Genomic DNA, 16,861 nt, shown 5'->3' with positions numbered 1-16,861 from the left:
AGATTTTTTTTAATATTTTATTTTAATTAATTTGACAAACCTGCGTATTTTTTTAACATCTTTTTATCTGAAGAATCTTATCGTTATTAATTTTCACTGCTGCTAATTCATCATCTATTGCATTCCTCTTCAATTTTTTGGTTGTCACCTCCGCCTGTAGTTCACACAGCATCCTTTGAGCCTCTTCTACTTGAACTCTATCCACCGGCGGCTGCGAACTCGGACGGAAGAGTTGACTTGGTGTCGGCCCGTATCCCATCCCACACACTTTACCCGGGTGCTCTTTACCGAGAGCTTGGGCAAGGAAATCATTTTCTGATAATATTCTTGTAGATTCATCCAGCTACTCAATCTCAGATATTTTTTCCTGCAGGCATAAATAAAATTACACAATCACACTAGGCTAATAGCATACTCAAGACATTTTAATAACTAAACCCAACATGTTACAGCATAAATGATTAAGTGTACTTACACCAATCCTCCGAGCTTCTTCATGTATATAGCTGCCATCAGATCTTTTGTGCTTTAGGATCCATACTTCTCCCCTGCCAACTATTCTCCCTTACTTTTGTGACTGTGACAATACAATTTATGCCATGAATTTCACTTCTTTAAATTTTTTCAATAATTCTTTGTTGTTTAACTCTATAAATAAATCAACACTAAATGCCACTTATACTTTATTACAAATTTATATTACCTCTTCTTCCCTTGCCCTAGCCAAGCTTTTAGAACTGCCAGTGTGCGTGTAAAGTTGCTTCTATCGATTCAGCGCGTTTTGCTTGCACTTCGCCTATTAAAAATCAACATTAAGTATAGTAGCGTGGAAATTGAATAAATTGTACGTAATCTTAAGTTAAGTATTGCTTTAACAAGAACAACAGTTATATGGATGATGTCCCTATTTATATATAAGAAGTTAACAATACTATTGTATTTCTAATATGCAAATACAACCCCTAACTCTCACCACAACTAATGGAAAAAAGCCTTAGCAAGGTTGTGTGACATAGCCCAATGACAATGATATAGCATAAATTATAATAATAGAGGTACTCAAATTAAATCAAATATCTTTTACGGTAACAGGCAAAAAATAAGGTTGTAATAATGAAAGTTGGTGTACATCAATCTCATTATCATGCATGTATATATTATGATTTTAGTCAAACATTCCTTCTGGACCGTAACTTATGCTGAGAATGGATATATTACATTTAATTAAACATGTATATTAATTAACAGGGTTCAAATTCAAATGAATTGTAAAAAAACTATTTATATATATCAAATCATATCAAAAAATGATCAAAATTGCATTTTTAGATTTGAAAGGATTTCATTTTTTTTAAAATTACATGTATTAGATCAGATTTTGAATCAATAGTTATTAGAATTGAACTGGTTAAATCATTGAATCATTAGGTTATTGATTTAATCGGTGGGTTCCAGATTGAATTGGCCTAGTCCTAATTAAATAAATGGGGTACCTTTGTTGCAGGATCATTACGATAGTCAATGAACCACCTCCAATGCTCTCTCAAAATTCCCTCCGGGCGCTTCTCAAGATTCTGCTCAAGTGTTAATGTTGGTTTGTAATGCGAGTCATACAGCCTCCCCCTTGTGTCCTTCCAAGACCTCCCCATTTGTTTCAAAAGTGTTTTCTTGATTCTACCACTGCTATCCTGAAAGTGGAACATCTCCTGCGACGACAATTTCCAGCTGTAAGTAATTGCAAGTTGAAAGATTTGATATGATTAAACAATGCCAAAAGTCATTACCTTTATGCAATCATCATAAACCCTGTCTTTGCCCCGCACCTTAGCCCAACTCTTTTCACAGATAGGAAATTTGCTGTAATCAGATCCCAGCGCTCCTAGAATGCCACTCAACATGCCAGCTCCATCTCCCACTGCTTGCAGTTCCTCGTTGAACCTCAGTATGATCTTGCTACCATTAAGAGACCGCTCCATAGCCTCCCTCACACTCATTTTAGCTTGCTTGACTATTCCTTCAGAATCTATAAATAAAGAAAAAAAATCTTATTCATGTGAGCCATACATAAGTATATCATTAGCTAATCAATTAAAAAGTTTTATGGTTCAATACTTGTTACCAATGAGATCAACATCCCAAAACTCGGTAGTCTTTTGTCCTTTGCGCTTGCCAGCATCAGAAGCAGCAAACATCCTGTCAATGTGTTCATCAAACGAATCTACCTCGTTCGCCTCTGGGTCAATGTCTTCATTGCACGGTTCCGTCACTTGTGAACCGTTAGCGGCCTGTGGCTCAGGTCTTGGTTCGCTCCTGGGTGGATGAAAGGGTTGCAGAGGAGCAGCTGTGGAGACACCACCATTACTAGGGGGCGGAGGGATGAGCCAGTCATCGTCATCGGATGGTGAAAACACAGGAGGTGTAGCTGGAGGCTGCTGACGCGGTGGCTCCACTCTTGTGCCTTTCTTGAAGTGAACTTTCCTGGGTATCTTAAAATCCTAGTATAAACACATGAAGCATGCAAAAATAGATTAATATCTCATGGAAGAATAGAATAATTAACCAACAAATAACTGCTATTTCTCTTTCACCTTCTATGTCGTATTAAATTCCCTTAATTAAACATTGGATATTAGCTAAAATTATCTACATTTACAGGTTGTTAAAGGAACCACCGCATCTTAGGCTAATAGCATTACTCACATTATAACTATGTAACAAGATAGTAAATACCAGTTTATATACGTACATGTATTAATTATATTAATAGCATCTCTTTTTCCAAATGATCTAACTACATATAAATCAGGAAAATCAAAGTCCAAAGAGAAAGCTGTTAATGGACGAGCACACTAATAAAGCCTTAGGACATTATCAATATTAATTAAGAAACTGTAATTAAAGTTAACAGCCATCATTAATTAAGAAACTATAATTACAATTATTAATATTCCTATTTATCACAGGTGTATTTATTCTAGATATTTTTAATTAAGAAACTATAATTAAAGTTAATAGCCATCATTAATAAACATAGTAGATTTAATTAAGAAAATATGCCTAAAGTTAATCGTCTCTCTTTGAATGAGCACCATCCACTCCATTAGATTCACCATTACAATTATGAATAGTCATATTCCTAGCAGGTGTAACGATTTCAGATTTTTTTATTTATGAAAATATGCCTAAATTAATAGCCATCATTACCCCTTGTGAAAAATTAAATCAAAAATTAGATCAAACTATCAGTGGCCATATTCTTTAACCCCTTTTTATAGTGACATTGAAGATACGAACATAATTGCCCCTCCCCCCCCCAAACCAGTTATATCTTATATGTGAATGTTCATACCCACATAGAATTGGAGTTAACGTAAAGTTAATAGATATTAAAAACAAAAGAATGATTGCATGCGAATAGAAAGGGTCAGCATCTCAATTAATTAATACTTGTGATCAGCGGATGTCAAGTAATGTGATTTCTTCATAATAGCATTGATATGTAGTGCACCCATTCAACTAATTCGACAGGTCACAACATAAGAAACTGACCCAATATGAGGCACAGAAGTTAGAGGGTAAAAATATATAAAACAAAAATATAGATAACAGATCACAGTGCAAAAAAAAAAAAACAACAAAGCCTTTGAATCTATTCATGTCGTGAGTGAAATAAATCGAAAAATGCTTTGGTGAGCATCTTTTCCAACACCTACAGCCCTTGCTTCCTATCTTCCAAATTGCCTTTTCATTTTGCGGTGTCCTTATTTATTAGATTTTCAGTGATACACCCTAGCTAATCAAACATCTCTATTACGGAATATTAATTGATATATATTTAATTAAGTTCATAGCATAATTGGAAAATCATGGATCTCTCCTGAACACAACTCACAATACTTAATTATAACTAACTAGATCTAAATATAAACCACCAAGCAAGCTGTATGTTACGAAATCATCCGAAGAAAAGCAGTTATGACAACCTAAAATTTTGTGCTTTATATGTTGTTTCTTTTAGTGTGATGGTGGAAGGTTGAAATTAAAATGTTCTCTTTACATTGCATATAAGATTTATTCACATCAGCTAATGTCTGATGGTGTACATGTTTGGTGCCTGTGCTTGTATGCAAACATTACAAATCATGTAACAAACAATAAAATTACTATTTATTCTCGTTAAAAAGATAAAATCTCATTCAGCATCCAAAGATAATCATGAAGAACAATCAAGAGGAGGGTCAAAAGACTGAATAAGAGGATTTTGAAGCTTAATTTGGTTCTCAGAAATTTAAATATATCATTTATGATCATTTATATATATACTAACTGTACATGTCATTGAGATAAATCGAGGTTCCTGATATGAGAAAACCAACGAATTCATCATACAAATCATTAATCATAGTCATAGATATAAGGAAATGGCTAATGCATGTGGGAAGTGAGATCCCCAAAGATGTTCTCACTACTGTATGTTACATAAAGAAAGTAAGCCATCTTTATCCTTCTCTTCATATATGGTAGACATAATTGCTTCTGTAGGATGAAGTACATTGTCCACTAAAATGAAGATGGCTTTTTCAGCACTTAACTATTGATATTATTACCAAAAGAGTATAACTAATACTTAAATTTGTCATTTATCAGCTAAATAAAGCAAATCAATGACCATGATCACTGGCTAAGAACTAAGATGTAAATACACAATTCAAATGCAGTTTAAGAAGAATTAATTCAGGTCCTATCACAATATAAATAAGCATATCAAGTGAAGAAAAATATAGTAAAAAGTCTAATCGGTAGCTTTATTATATCATCGTTCATATATTAATATCAAACAAAGTAGATGTAAAATATTTAATTGTAACTAGCATACTGTTGCACTATCATCAACTACACCATTAAAAAACCCACAACACTTGGTCATAAAAAGTGAACACAATTTGATTAGTATACCCCAAAACAAAGCCTCTATGAGTCTCAAAAAGATACACCTTGCTGTGTTCTGTTTAGACCAACCAGACAAAAGTTCCTCACTTTCAACTTAGTATAAGGCTACATAAACAGCTCCACTAGTCATATTATATTTCCAAATCAAAGATTAATACTAAAGCGAACAAAATAGTACAAATTGAAGTAATCATGAACTAATTTGAAATATAATAAGTGCAAGAACTCCAACACAATCTTAGGAAACAAATTCGGTCAATGAAGTAACAGAAAAGATAAACTTTGTAAGGTCTTGAACAGAGCACTGATTTTTGTGCTAAGGTCTTGAACAGAGCAAGAGGAAACAAAAATGTGATTAACAAAACACAAAAGCTAAACTTAGTAACTAAGAATTCTAAAGCAGGAATATGGGGGTTATAACATTACTTCTTAGCAGAAAATATTTCCACAAAGTTAGGAGACAGAAGGAAATATTTAAGGGATAAAGGACAAGGGGATAAAGGAAATATTTTTAACTGCGCCAATGTTGCAACTTAGTCCTTTCAGCATTTTTCTTTACTCTTAACATTGACTTCATTTGGTAGCTTAGGCATTTCGATTGTGAATAGTAGCAGGAGCTGTGTTGTTTGTAGATATATGAGTAATTGGCAAGTGTATTGGGATGACAAATAAGTAATAATGATATAACAGGAACTGAGAAACAAGAGTAATAATCTAAAGAGTGTACTATGCTATAGATGATAGAATACTTGAATTCTTTGCAAGGATAACAGTCCTACACATATCAAACTTTAGAACTCAAACTTTACATATGCCGCTGATGTTCATCCAGCCATTCCAGTCTCAATGTTCATGCAATCTGACCTTGCCAGTATTAGCCACCACTACCATGAGACAAACTCTTACATGTCCAAGTCATTGAAAATGCAACTTTGTACTACTTTGTTATTTATCAGCAATCCAAGTTCTTATCACATCTCTTATGAGTGTACCGAAAAAACTGAGAGCTTCGGATCGATATAGTATTCAAATTCAAACAAGTCTTTTATTTCATTGATATTTGATAATAGGATTCATTATTTTGGACTATAATTCTAGATATAATTGATACAAATTATCTGCTTCTAGTTTTAGGGCTCATCCAACTTCATTGACTTACACACTTCAAAATTTGGTGGTAGGTTCTGCTACATAGAAAAGAGTTGTCACTTGCAATTTATTTCTATGGCTTATCATTTCGGGCAAAATTGTTGAAAAAGTACCCCCACAAACCTTTAATCTACCCTTTCAGATACCAGTTACTTTTAGTAAAAAAAAAAAGGAACAATTCATATGCGAGACAGAGCTAACAAATGAAGAACAAGCTAGAACCTTACTAAAAAAGAGGGGTGTTGTACATACCAGTATTGTAAACCATGGAGCTGCGATGGATCCACCAGCAACAGGAAGGGCGATGCAGTTGGTAGTGGTGTCCGAAGGAGAACGGCGGCAAGGATGGGTGCGGGGAGATGTGTTTCGTGCCTCTGCCCCTTATGTGTTCGCGTGATGAAGACTCTGAGCTACGGATCTAATTCTGAAAGGGTCGACGGCAGGAGGGAGAGGGATGGATGGACAGCCACGAGACTCCACGGTCACAGATTAGGGCACGGTAGAGCAGGGAAGAGTTTCACGTGCTCTGCCCAGATCCTTTGGCGGGTTTCTCAGATACTTGATTTTGGGTATTCTGAGGCAAACTTGGGTTATAATATCGGTAGATGTTTTGGGGTTAGCGGCAGGCTTGGTGGGTTCGACACAAAAACAGAATGATTTGGCGTCGGAAGGCTAATTTGGAGATGAATCGCAGCAATCCACCCTTAGTTGCTACGTTTAGTGAAACCGCAGGAAGTTCGGCGCTGGCATCCGCCGCGTCTGTTGTAGTGTAACTAATTTTGCAATAAGGACTAAGTGTGGAAGGTTGTGGAAGGTTCTACATTATCTACACTAACATGCCCCTCAAACTCAAACCAAGGGCCTTCTAAGGATCTGCTTCAAACACTCTGAGCAAGTTCCGAAACTTGAGAAATGTTGCTACTGAGAGGGGTTTGGTGAGTGTATCTGCTAGTTGGTCTTGTGCTGGAATGTGCTGAATGAAGAGTTATTTTTTGTGACAAAATCTCTAACAAAAGACTGACTTAGAGTAAAGTGCTTTGATTTATTGTATAGAATTAGATTAGCAGATAAAAGAACGGTACTTTGATTGTCACGGTATACCACAGGCTTTGCAGAGCATGGCATTCTGACCTCAGTGAATAAGTTTTGTAACCAAACTATCTCAGTTACTGCATCTACAATACCTCTGAACTTTACTTCTGTACTATTTTTTTAGACTGCAGATTGTTTTCTACTTGCCCAAGATACCAGGTTGGGACCTAGGTAGATTCCATACCCATTAGTGGACTTTCTATCGTCAATGTTACTGGCGCAATCTGAATCACAGAAACTATAGACTCTGAAATTTGTGAATTTTCTGAATCTTAGACCATATTGAGTTGTGCTTGAGAGATATCAGAGGATTCTTTTTACTGCCTTCCAGTGAGAATCAAGAGGGTTGTGAAGGAACTGTGCAACTTTGTTAACCAAAAGAAATTTCTGGTCTCGTGATTGTAGCATACTACAAGCCTCCAACTATTAATCTGTAAAGTGTAGGATTGTTGAAACTGCCATGGCCAAAGGCTGAGAGCTTGAGAGAGGAGGTCATAGGAGTGGGCACAGGTTTTGCAGTGCTCATTTCAGCTCTTTTGAGGAGATCCAGAATGTACTTAGTCTGCTTTAAGGTTACTGTCTTGTTGCTGCTCTGTTTGACTTCAATACCAAGGAAGTAGTTCATTTCACCTAGGGCTTTGAAAGAGAAGGTGCTGTGTAGCTAAGTCATGATGGAGTTGATCTCTGATTCTGAGTTGTCGGTTACCAAAATGTCATCCATATAAACTAGGATGTAAACTGCTGATGAGGAGGTGAATCTAGTGAAGAGAGACACATCTAATATGGTGCTTGCAAAGCCAAACTTAAGGAGGGCAGAGCTGAGTTTTGTGAACCAGACCCTTGGAGCCTATTTGAGGCCATAAAGGGAATGTTGCAACTTGCATACTTGATTCGAGTTTGGAGAGGTGAAGCCCTCTTATTGTTGCATGTATACATCTTCACTGAGATCACCGTTGACGAATGCATTGTTGAAGTCGAATTGGTGTACTTTCCAGCCTTTTGCAAGTGCAATGCTGAGCATGACCGAACAATTGCAGGTCTGACCACAGGAATGAGATTTGGTCATAATTAACTCCTTGCTTTTGGTGAAAGCCCTTTGTTATGAGCTTCGCCTTGTATTTTTGGATTGTGCCATCAGGGTTCTTTTTAACTTGGAATACCCATTTGCAACCTATGGGTGCCGAGTGTGGAGGTGGATTAACGAGTATCCATGTAATATTTTTCATTAGTTCTGTGTACTCTTCTTCCATGGCTTCTCTTCAATATGGGATGGTAAGGGCCTGAGCGATGGATTTTAGAAGATTATCGGTTGATTCTGTGCCTGAGGTAAGTGTGGTAGTGAAAACTCTTGGCTAAGTGATACCACTTTTGCTTCTGGTTTGCATGTGGTGTGTGTTCTACACAGTACTGCTGGATTGAGTGTTGGGTCTCAGCTGAGGGACTTGTGTTGTGGTAGCAGCTGCAGGTTGTATACGAGGTCCAATTTCCACCTGCAATGGGACAGTTTCAAAGGAATCAACACTTCCAACAAGGTTAGTTTCAGACTTAGAGTCAGTGACATGAATTTGTGTAGTTTGTAATGAACTAGATATAGTATTGGTATTAGTGGGAGGTGCATCATGAATGTCTATGTAGGATGGTTTAAAAATATAGGTACTTGGTGGTATGCTTTTGAGTGTTTTTTGGTTTGGTTAAGGAGTGTTGTGGTTTAAATGATGGAAAGGAGAATTCGAGCTCATTAACAATGGCATTCATTGCCATATAGACTCTACCTGATGGAGATAGGCATTTGTACCCTTTGCGGTCAGGGTTGTAACCTATGAATATGCATTTGGTGGACCTATGATCTAGTTTGTGTTTGTTGTATGGTTTTAGCCAAGGATAGCATGCACAGTCGAAGGCTTTTAGGGATTGATAATCTGGTGTAGTGTTGAACAGGGTTTTCAAAGGGGATTTGAGGTTTAAAGTTGGGGTTGGTAATCTATTTATTATGAGGAAGGTTGAGGTGAGGATAGCTTCATCCCAAAAGAAGAGAAGTAGGGATGCCTGTGATTAAAGAGTGAGGAATGTTTCTGTCAAGTATCTATGTTTTCTCTCCACGCATCCATTTTGTTGGTGTGTGAAGGTAGGTAAGTCTGTGTTGTATGCCTTGGTCTCTGAGATATTAATTGAAGGTGTTTGACATGTATTCTCCTCCATTGTCAGTTTTGAGTGCCTTGATTTTTTGGCCAGTTTTGTTTTCAATGAAAATTTTATATTAACAAAAAGCTATAAATGTTTGGAGTTTGGTTTGTAAAAGAAAGGTGCAGGTGTATCTGCTATATGCATCAATAAAGCATGCATAGTATGTAAACCCTGACTTGCTTGGTTGTACTGAGGGTCCCCAAAGATTAGAGATGACCAACTCAAGAGATTTTCTGTATTGGGAATGGGCTTGTGGAAAGGGGAGTAGGTGGTTTTTGTTGATGGTGCATGACTCACAAAAGGCAGAGGTGCTGTTGGTAAGAGAAAATGGAATGTTGTGCTTGGTTAGTATAGTTTTGGTGATTCTTTGGGAAGGATGACCAAGTCTCTTGTGCCATAGGTCAAAGGAGCAAAGAGTGTTAGTTGGAGTTTTTGTGTTGAGGTCATGGGAATTGGCTGTGGTGGAAGGGTGCAGTAGGTTGGGAGGAGGGCTATTGGTAACATCATTGGCAGTAGAGTTTGTGAGGAATGCAGCAAATCTATTTTCAGTGGCACAATTAGCTAGAAGGAGCAGGTTTATCAGTGACAGGGTTAGTAGCATGATTTGTAATTACAACAACAGTAGATTTATTAGAAGTAGCACAAGTAGAATGTACATGGCTATCACAATTAGAATGAGTAGGGCTATGATAGTCGTACAACAGCAGATTTATTTGAAGTAATGGGATTAAATGGTATAGTTACATCAAAATGCACTACATCAAATGGTATAGGTACATCAAAATGCACTACTTTATTACACAAGCTATTTGCATCAACATCTGTATCATTATTACTAATTGTATTACACAAGTCACTTGTATTAGCAACTTGGTATGTGCTGTTGTAGTTACTCCTTCCTACATTATTACTGTGCAATTTGGTATTTCTCTTGAATTTTGATTCTCAAGAGTATTTGATTCGTCATTTTCTCTTTCTGTTTCTTTCTCTTTTTCACTTTCTCTTATCACATTGTTATTGCTTGCTACTCTTTCATTTTCACCTTGTGCTCTCCTATCCATAATGATAGTGTTTGCATTTATTTTCTTTTTCTGTTCAGCATCAAAAGCTTGAGAAGCTTGTGCTTTATTTGTCTTCCAGATTTGACTTGGTATATGAATGTCAGTGAACCTATATAATCCATTGTTAAATTTTCCTTACAGCAGAATCTTCTTGGACTCCTAGCATTTAATAACACACACATAAGGCCAAAACTCAAAGAACACACCATTATCTAGTGCAAATTTTTAGACACTAACTAGATTCTTTGAAATGGTAGGTACATGAAGCAAATTCTGGAGTTTGAAAAATTTGTTTGACATACATGCATGCATGATAGACCTCCCAATATTAGCAATACTCATATCTTTTCCATTACCTCCAAACACTTGTTCAAGTCCTTGGTATTCTGAGCTGCTGAGTAGATTCAGCTTATCAAATGTGAGATGATGAGAGGCTCCAGAGTCAGGATGCCAACACTGTCAAAACTATTTGTGGGGTGCAGTGCTTGAGGAGGATTTTAATTGCTTGTGGTTGCTTGCTAGCTATGGCTGAGCATGTGGAGTTTGTTGATGGAATACCTGTTTGGTGGTGGAGGGCCGCCATTGGGGTTGTGGAGTTGGGGATTTTGGTAGTGCTGGTTGAATCGGTGAAAACATTGTCAAACTGTGTGACCAATTCTTCCACACAGTTCACACTGGGGTTTGCTTCCTAACCACCAAGATCTGCCTCCTCTGAAGTTTCTTCCTCTGCCTCGCCTTCCAAATTGTCCTCTCGCATAGTAGCCTTCATAGGACTCTTCTTCTGGGAATTCACTGCTTGCTTTGTTTGATCCTGATTCTTTTTTAGCTAGATTTATATGAACTATAGTTAGGTCTGATTTTCGAAATCTTTCATTTACCTCTTCTTGTACAAGAAGCTGTGATTCAAGCTCACTAGCAGTCATCAAGTCTATTCTTAAGTTTACCATGGTAATAAACGCACTGAATTCTTCATCTAACCCTCCTAGCACAAAATCAAAATGTTCTTCTTTTGAAAGTGGAACACCGAGCGCAGATAAAAAGTTAGCTACCTTGTTAATTTTGGCTATGTACTTGATTACTGTTGCACCTTGTTTCTTTATCATCTTTAGTTGTGCCTTCAATGTAACACCCTAACTCTCAAAAGTCACGTTTCCGGCTGCGCCATTCTGATAGCTCAGGTATTACGACGACTCTTATACTATTTAATACTAAAATATGAGCCTGTTTAAAACTTTAAACCGCAATACCGCTCCAAAATACTTTTGTTAGGTAATGTACATCTATACATACCATACAACTTACAAAACTCACAAAGAGTACATACATTTGTATATATATTAAATAATTTTACAAACATTAACTAATACAATTCATATCCCTCTTACAGAATGTATAAAGATAAAGGCGAGGGAACAATAAATAATAACTAAAGCAATACAAAACATTACGACAACAATTAGATAAACTCTTCGTGACTTCTGCGTCCATATTCTGAGAAGGGAAATTTGTAGGGGGGTGAGAACATCATCCTCGAAAGGGTTCTCAGTAGAGAGTTTTTGAGAATTACTATAACAGGATACGTGAAGGTAAAACCGTTACAGTGATTAAAAATCGCCTTATGTATCTTTTCAAAAACAAAGGTTTACTATAAAAAAAGTACCTGAAATCTTTTCTGAAAGAGAAAACTGTTCATTTCTTAGAAATTCAAAAGCCTTTCAAAAGTTCATCTATGCTGAACCATATTAGTTTTTCATACTTTTCTAAATCAGAAACATCAACCAAATGTGGCCTTCGGCCCACCTCATGATCAACCACGGCCCTAGGCCCAAATAGTCCAAACAACAGCCAATCCACCACAATCCAACAGAATTTCAGTCGCAAGCACAAATAGGAAAACTCAAGCACAGACAAGTAGTTACATCAAGTAGAACAATTAACAGTTACACACAATTAATCACAGGCAAACCACGTACAATATGCACACCCAAACAATGTCACATAGATGCATATGATGAATGCCTGTCCTAGTGGCTGATGAGTCTCATCTGTCGGTTATAAAGCCAACCCAACAAGTCCTGGTAGCTAACCATTGGACTGTCTCTCTGTCGTGCATCCCCAACTCGAGTTATTCACAGTCATAATCATAATTCACATCCAACACCTTCACTGGTGTATATTCATGGGGGGCGAGCTCATCCGGAACTTTCACAGTATCCGGCCACACTTACGACATAGGGTTAACAGAGTATTGAATCTCAACCTGGAGCACGTGGTGGCTAACCACTGCTTCTACCCAAGGAAACTCATATCTCAGATAATTGGAAGTGAAACAATCACTTTATCAATTCAATAACCATTCATATTCATACTCAGCCATCCAACTCAACATATTCCACAACCAGCCAATATTCATTATCATATACAGTCATTCCGGCTCATAACATATTCCACAAACAGTCATAATTCATTATCATATACAGCCATTCCAACTCATAACATAATAGCACTTCCACCATCCAACATCATAAAACTCATAAAATCACCATTCAAGCCATAAATCACTTTTCTCAAAGCACTTTTCTTTGAAAATCAAATTCAATTCATCTCAGTCTTAACTTCAAAATCCGCATTCTCAAATCACTTCTAGCTTATAAGCCATCTTTCTCAAAAGAAATTTCCTCTTTCAAAACAAGCCACATTTCCACAACATCCTTCTAAAACTTCCAAACAATTCGGCAACTAGGCCAAATTAAAAATCTCTTATGAAAGCTCCAAAAATCAATCATCCCAAAACTGAATTTGATAATAAAAATTTCTCAGCAGAGTCTCAAGACTTTAGGGAAGGACAACCTATCTCAATTTCTTAAAAATTCATTGAAACTCTTAAAATTATAGATTCTTGATTTAAGTAAATAAATATAGAGTTTATTATAAAACCGGATCATATAAAGTCACAAGTCACAACCCAATCCAAAGCCAATTCACTTGAAACGGAACCGATTCATTTAAATCAAAACCACTTTCAGGTTCCTCCTTAAAACCAATTCTCTGACTTCTTCCAAAATGTCACAAACGCAATTATTCAATCAAGAATCAAATTTCCTTCAAAATCACTAAAAGCTCCTCTAAACGAAATCTTTAACTCTAACTAAAAGCATAAGCCCTTTTTATATTAAAAATCAATATTAGAACATAGAACTTTTCTTCAATGATTCAAAATGGTAAAGTAATTCCTTTCTAAGTAAATTGAACTCAAGACATATAGTTTTCCCAAATAAATGAAACTCGAAAACATAACTATTTTCTTAATAAATCAAATAATACAATTTCTCAAATCCCAAGCCTTTCTAAATAACTTTTCAAACAAAGTCTAAGGTTTTTATAGAAATTTCGACAGCACCTACCCTAAAACTTAGACTTTGCCACCCTTTACGGATCCCAACCAAACCATTCCACAATTGCTTCCACGGGTTCAAAACCAAATCAATTTCAAATCAGACCAATTCCGAAAATTCATATCATTCTCATCTCTCAAGAAAAACAAATTCGAACTCAATTCCTTTACAACAGATTAAACTTGATTTCAACAACTTTTTAAGAAACAATTTTAAAGAAGCACTTCAATAGCAGTCTGCTTTACAAAACCGAATAATAATCCAGTCACACAAGCATTCATATTCATCCAAGACAACCAACATTACATAAGACTTATACAATCACTCAAGGCTACAATTTTACCACATAATATCCATATATAATAATTCTAGTATATAAATATGATTTTTCTGAAAAGGCCCCTACTTCAACTCGTCAAAACCATAGCCCAAACGCGTCACAGGAACCTTCTCTCTCAACCCGAAATCACCGACAACCGTAACCTCAGCTCTAAGCCACTTTCGCAGTAACCACAGCAACTCTAATCGCGACATATAACAACCGAAACTCAATCTTATAGCAACTAACGTTGAAAAACCTCAGCGTATGATAACAGAATAGTAACTAAAGGCTTTCGAAACGAAAACGCTTACCGAAACAAAGAAAGAACGGCTGAATCAAGCAGCGGTAGCCCCGGCGGTGGTTCTGGCAACAACCGTGCTATACTCGATGACCAAAACGGCAGCTGCATCACCCACGACTATAGTAGTAGCAACAGCAACGATCTCAACACCAATAATGATTGCTCAGGAGATAAATCGACAACTAGAACAAAACCATATGCTACTATAATTAGGACAGAGTATAACGGATGAACAAAATGATAGAAGAGTAAGGAAGAAAGCGTTACAGGCTTAAGAAAATAGAAAATTGGCATTGGAACTGGAACAAAGAGGATGATGCTGGCTAGACTGAAAGGTCATGGCAGCAAATTGCTTTCTCTAATAATAAGCTCCAACCACGGCAGCTCCAACGGATATGGCACGACAAGTTACATCAGAGGCAGAGACATGGTTGACCCGAAGCAACAAGGTCACGGTGATGGCGGCTCCGGCAGTGATTCCCGCAGCAACACCACAAGCCCAAAGAACGGGGGTGGCAGAGCTCAGCCACGGTGAAGTAGAGCAACTCAACGGCGACGAAGCTCAGCCCTTCGAACGGCAGTGGCGCGGGACACAGCCTTTCCTCTTCAAGCTTGACGGTGACGCGCAAGGCTTCTCCAGTGGCGGCAACGCGTGGCTTACGACGACAAACCCTAGTAGCAGCGGCGGCAGGAGTGGCTTCAACAGCAGCACCCAAGCGCGGTGGGGACACAGCAGAGGCTCCCTCCTCCACTGACTCTTGCGCGGCTCTTCCTTCTTCCCTAAACGGCGTCGATGGCGTCCTTCTTTCTCCGCGACAAGGACAGCGGCGGTGGCGAGGCGGGCTGGATGGCGACGGTGACGGGATGGTGGCGGCGAAGCCCAGCACGCCGGCGCGACCTTCTTCCTCTCCTCCTCCCCTCCTCTGCGGCCCCTTCCCCTACTTCGCTCTGCTTCCCCCTTTCTTTCTCTCTTTTATTTTTCTAATGTATTTGCTGAAGGGAAAGAAGGGTTGCGGCTGTGTGGCGAGGGGCTAGGGTTAGGATTTCTTTTTTTTTTTTTAGAAAATTAGGGTTTGATTAGGGGTAGTTTAGGTAATTTTTAATAAGATTAGGGGGTAATAAAGTAATTGAAAATAAATTTTAATTCAACAAAATTACCTTAAAAAAATATTATTTAATCATAAATTATAAATTAATTATTTTCAAATAATTACTCTAACTCGAGAATTAGAGATAATGTAATTAATTTTTCTTCATTCATAAAAATTAAAGTATTAAATTCTAAAATCTCAATTATTTAAATTAAATCATAAAATCTTTATTATTTTACTATTACTAAACTTTATAATTTAAATATGAAAATTATCCAATAATTATGAAATTAGATAAAAATTCAAATTCAATTATCTAACACTTGATTTAATTAGCCTTAATAAAATAATTTCAGAAATTAAAATTCTTAATGAATAAATAATTTAAAATTGGCTCATTCTGAAATTTTTCAAAAATTCTGGGTTTTACATTCAACATTCTTATCTTCAATTTTTGTCTGGCTGTGAAGTATTCTTCCAGTGATGCCCAAATTTTGTGCACATAGTCATATTCAACAACTCTATTCACGAAGAGTTCATTTATGGCAGAGAACATCCACGCGACCAAGCACTCGTCACGTTGCTCTCATACTTTGAATTCTTGTGAGATCTTTCCTTCAACTCGATCCTGTTCTGAATTGAAATTTTTTTGGAATTGACAGTGCAGTGATGTGATTCTATAATTTATTGGCTTTAACACATGTAAGAGCTTGATGCTTCCACGCTTTGAAGTTATCTTCATCGAGTTTGATTGTGGCTAAAAAATTTGCAATTGACGCCATTAAAGTTTGTTGTATGTGCTGCTTGAGCTGATGTTGCAGAACATATGTGGTGATCCATAGATCAGAATCGTAGCTCTAATATCATGAAAGGTACCAGATGCTTTGAAAAGAAGTTTACAGAAAAATTGAGATGAAAGAGCTAAAGAACAGAGGTGAGTGAAATTAGGGATTCATTATTAGAAAAGTAAAGAATAAAGTGTCTCAATTTCTTACAATGGGTTTATATATATGGTCGATGAGAGTGAGGTGTGTGATTACAAGTTAATTAGGTGCTAAACTAAGATCTAATAGTATTGCGTTGAGCTATCATAACTGATTTTGCAAAGACAAAATATAAAAGATTCTACATTATATCTACACTAACACTCTTAATTGACTATACATGCATAAAACACAATATACACTAAAATGTATAAAATAAACATATTAAAGATAAATATGTTAGGTCATTCTTTTCTATAGTATTATATTAATGATTGTACTATAACAACAAAAAATTTACACTCAAATTAATATGAATTTAAAGCACTCTAA

The 16,861-nt window shown here is 36.8% G+C and overlaps 1 protein-coding gene across 2 annotated transcripts; it reads right to left on the bottom strand.

Moving 5' to 3' along the window:
- LOC107616406 lies at positions 4–15,206 on the bottom strand. 2 transcript variants are annotated; one of them, XM_021110616.1, is made up of 8 exons: positions 14,722–15,206; positions 14,465–14,636; positions 2,113–2,495; positions 1,785–2,023; positions 1,494–1,706; positions 704–796; positions 476–577; positions 4–367 (listed from the first exon to the last, which is right to left on the bottom strand). In XM_021110616.1, exons 3-6 carry the CDS (start codon positions 2,207–2,209, stop codon positions 764–766), a joined length of 582 nt encoding a protein of 193 aa, XP_020966275.1. In that variant the 5' UTR covers positions 2,210–2,495; positions 14,465–14,636; positions 14,722–15,206; the 3' UTR covers positions 4–367; positions 476–577; positions 704–763. The 2 variants fall into 2 exon arrangements, with proteins under 2 accessions (XP_020966275.1, XP_020966276.1); XM_021110617.1 differs by having other exon boundaries at positions 2,120–2,495.

The sequence above is a fragment of the Arachis ipaensis genome, chromosome B09, assembly GCF_000816755.2.
Source record: "Arachis ipaensis cultivar K30076 chromosome B09, Araip1.1, whole genome shotgun sequence".
NCBI lineage: Eukaryota > Viridiplantae > Streptophyta > Magnoliopsida > Fabales > Fabaceae > Arachis > Arachis ipaensis.
This window is presented reverse-complemented; position numbering and strand designations above follow the sequence as displayed.

Bases quoted from the DNA above. Each gene is read 5' to 3' on its own strand.
- LOC107616406 (XM_021110616.1), bottom strand. From the start codon at position 2,209: ATGAACACATTGACAGGATGTTTGCTGCTTCTGATGCTGGCAAGCGCA. The intron at 2,024-2,112 runs GTATTGAACCAT...CTTTATTTATAG, and splicing joins GTTGATCTCATTGGTAACAA to ATTCTGAAGGAATAGTCAAG. The intron at 1,707-1,784 runs GTAATGACTTTT...TTGTCGTCGCAG, and splicing joins TTTATGATGATTGCATAAAG to GAGATGTTCCACTTTCAGGA.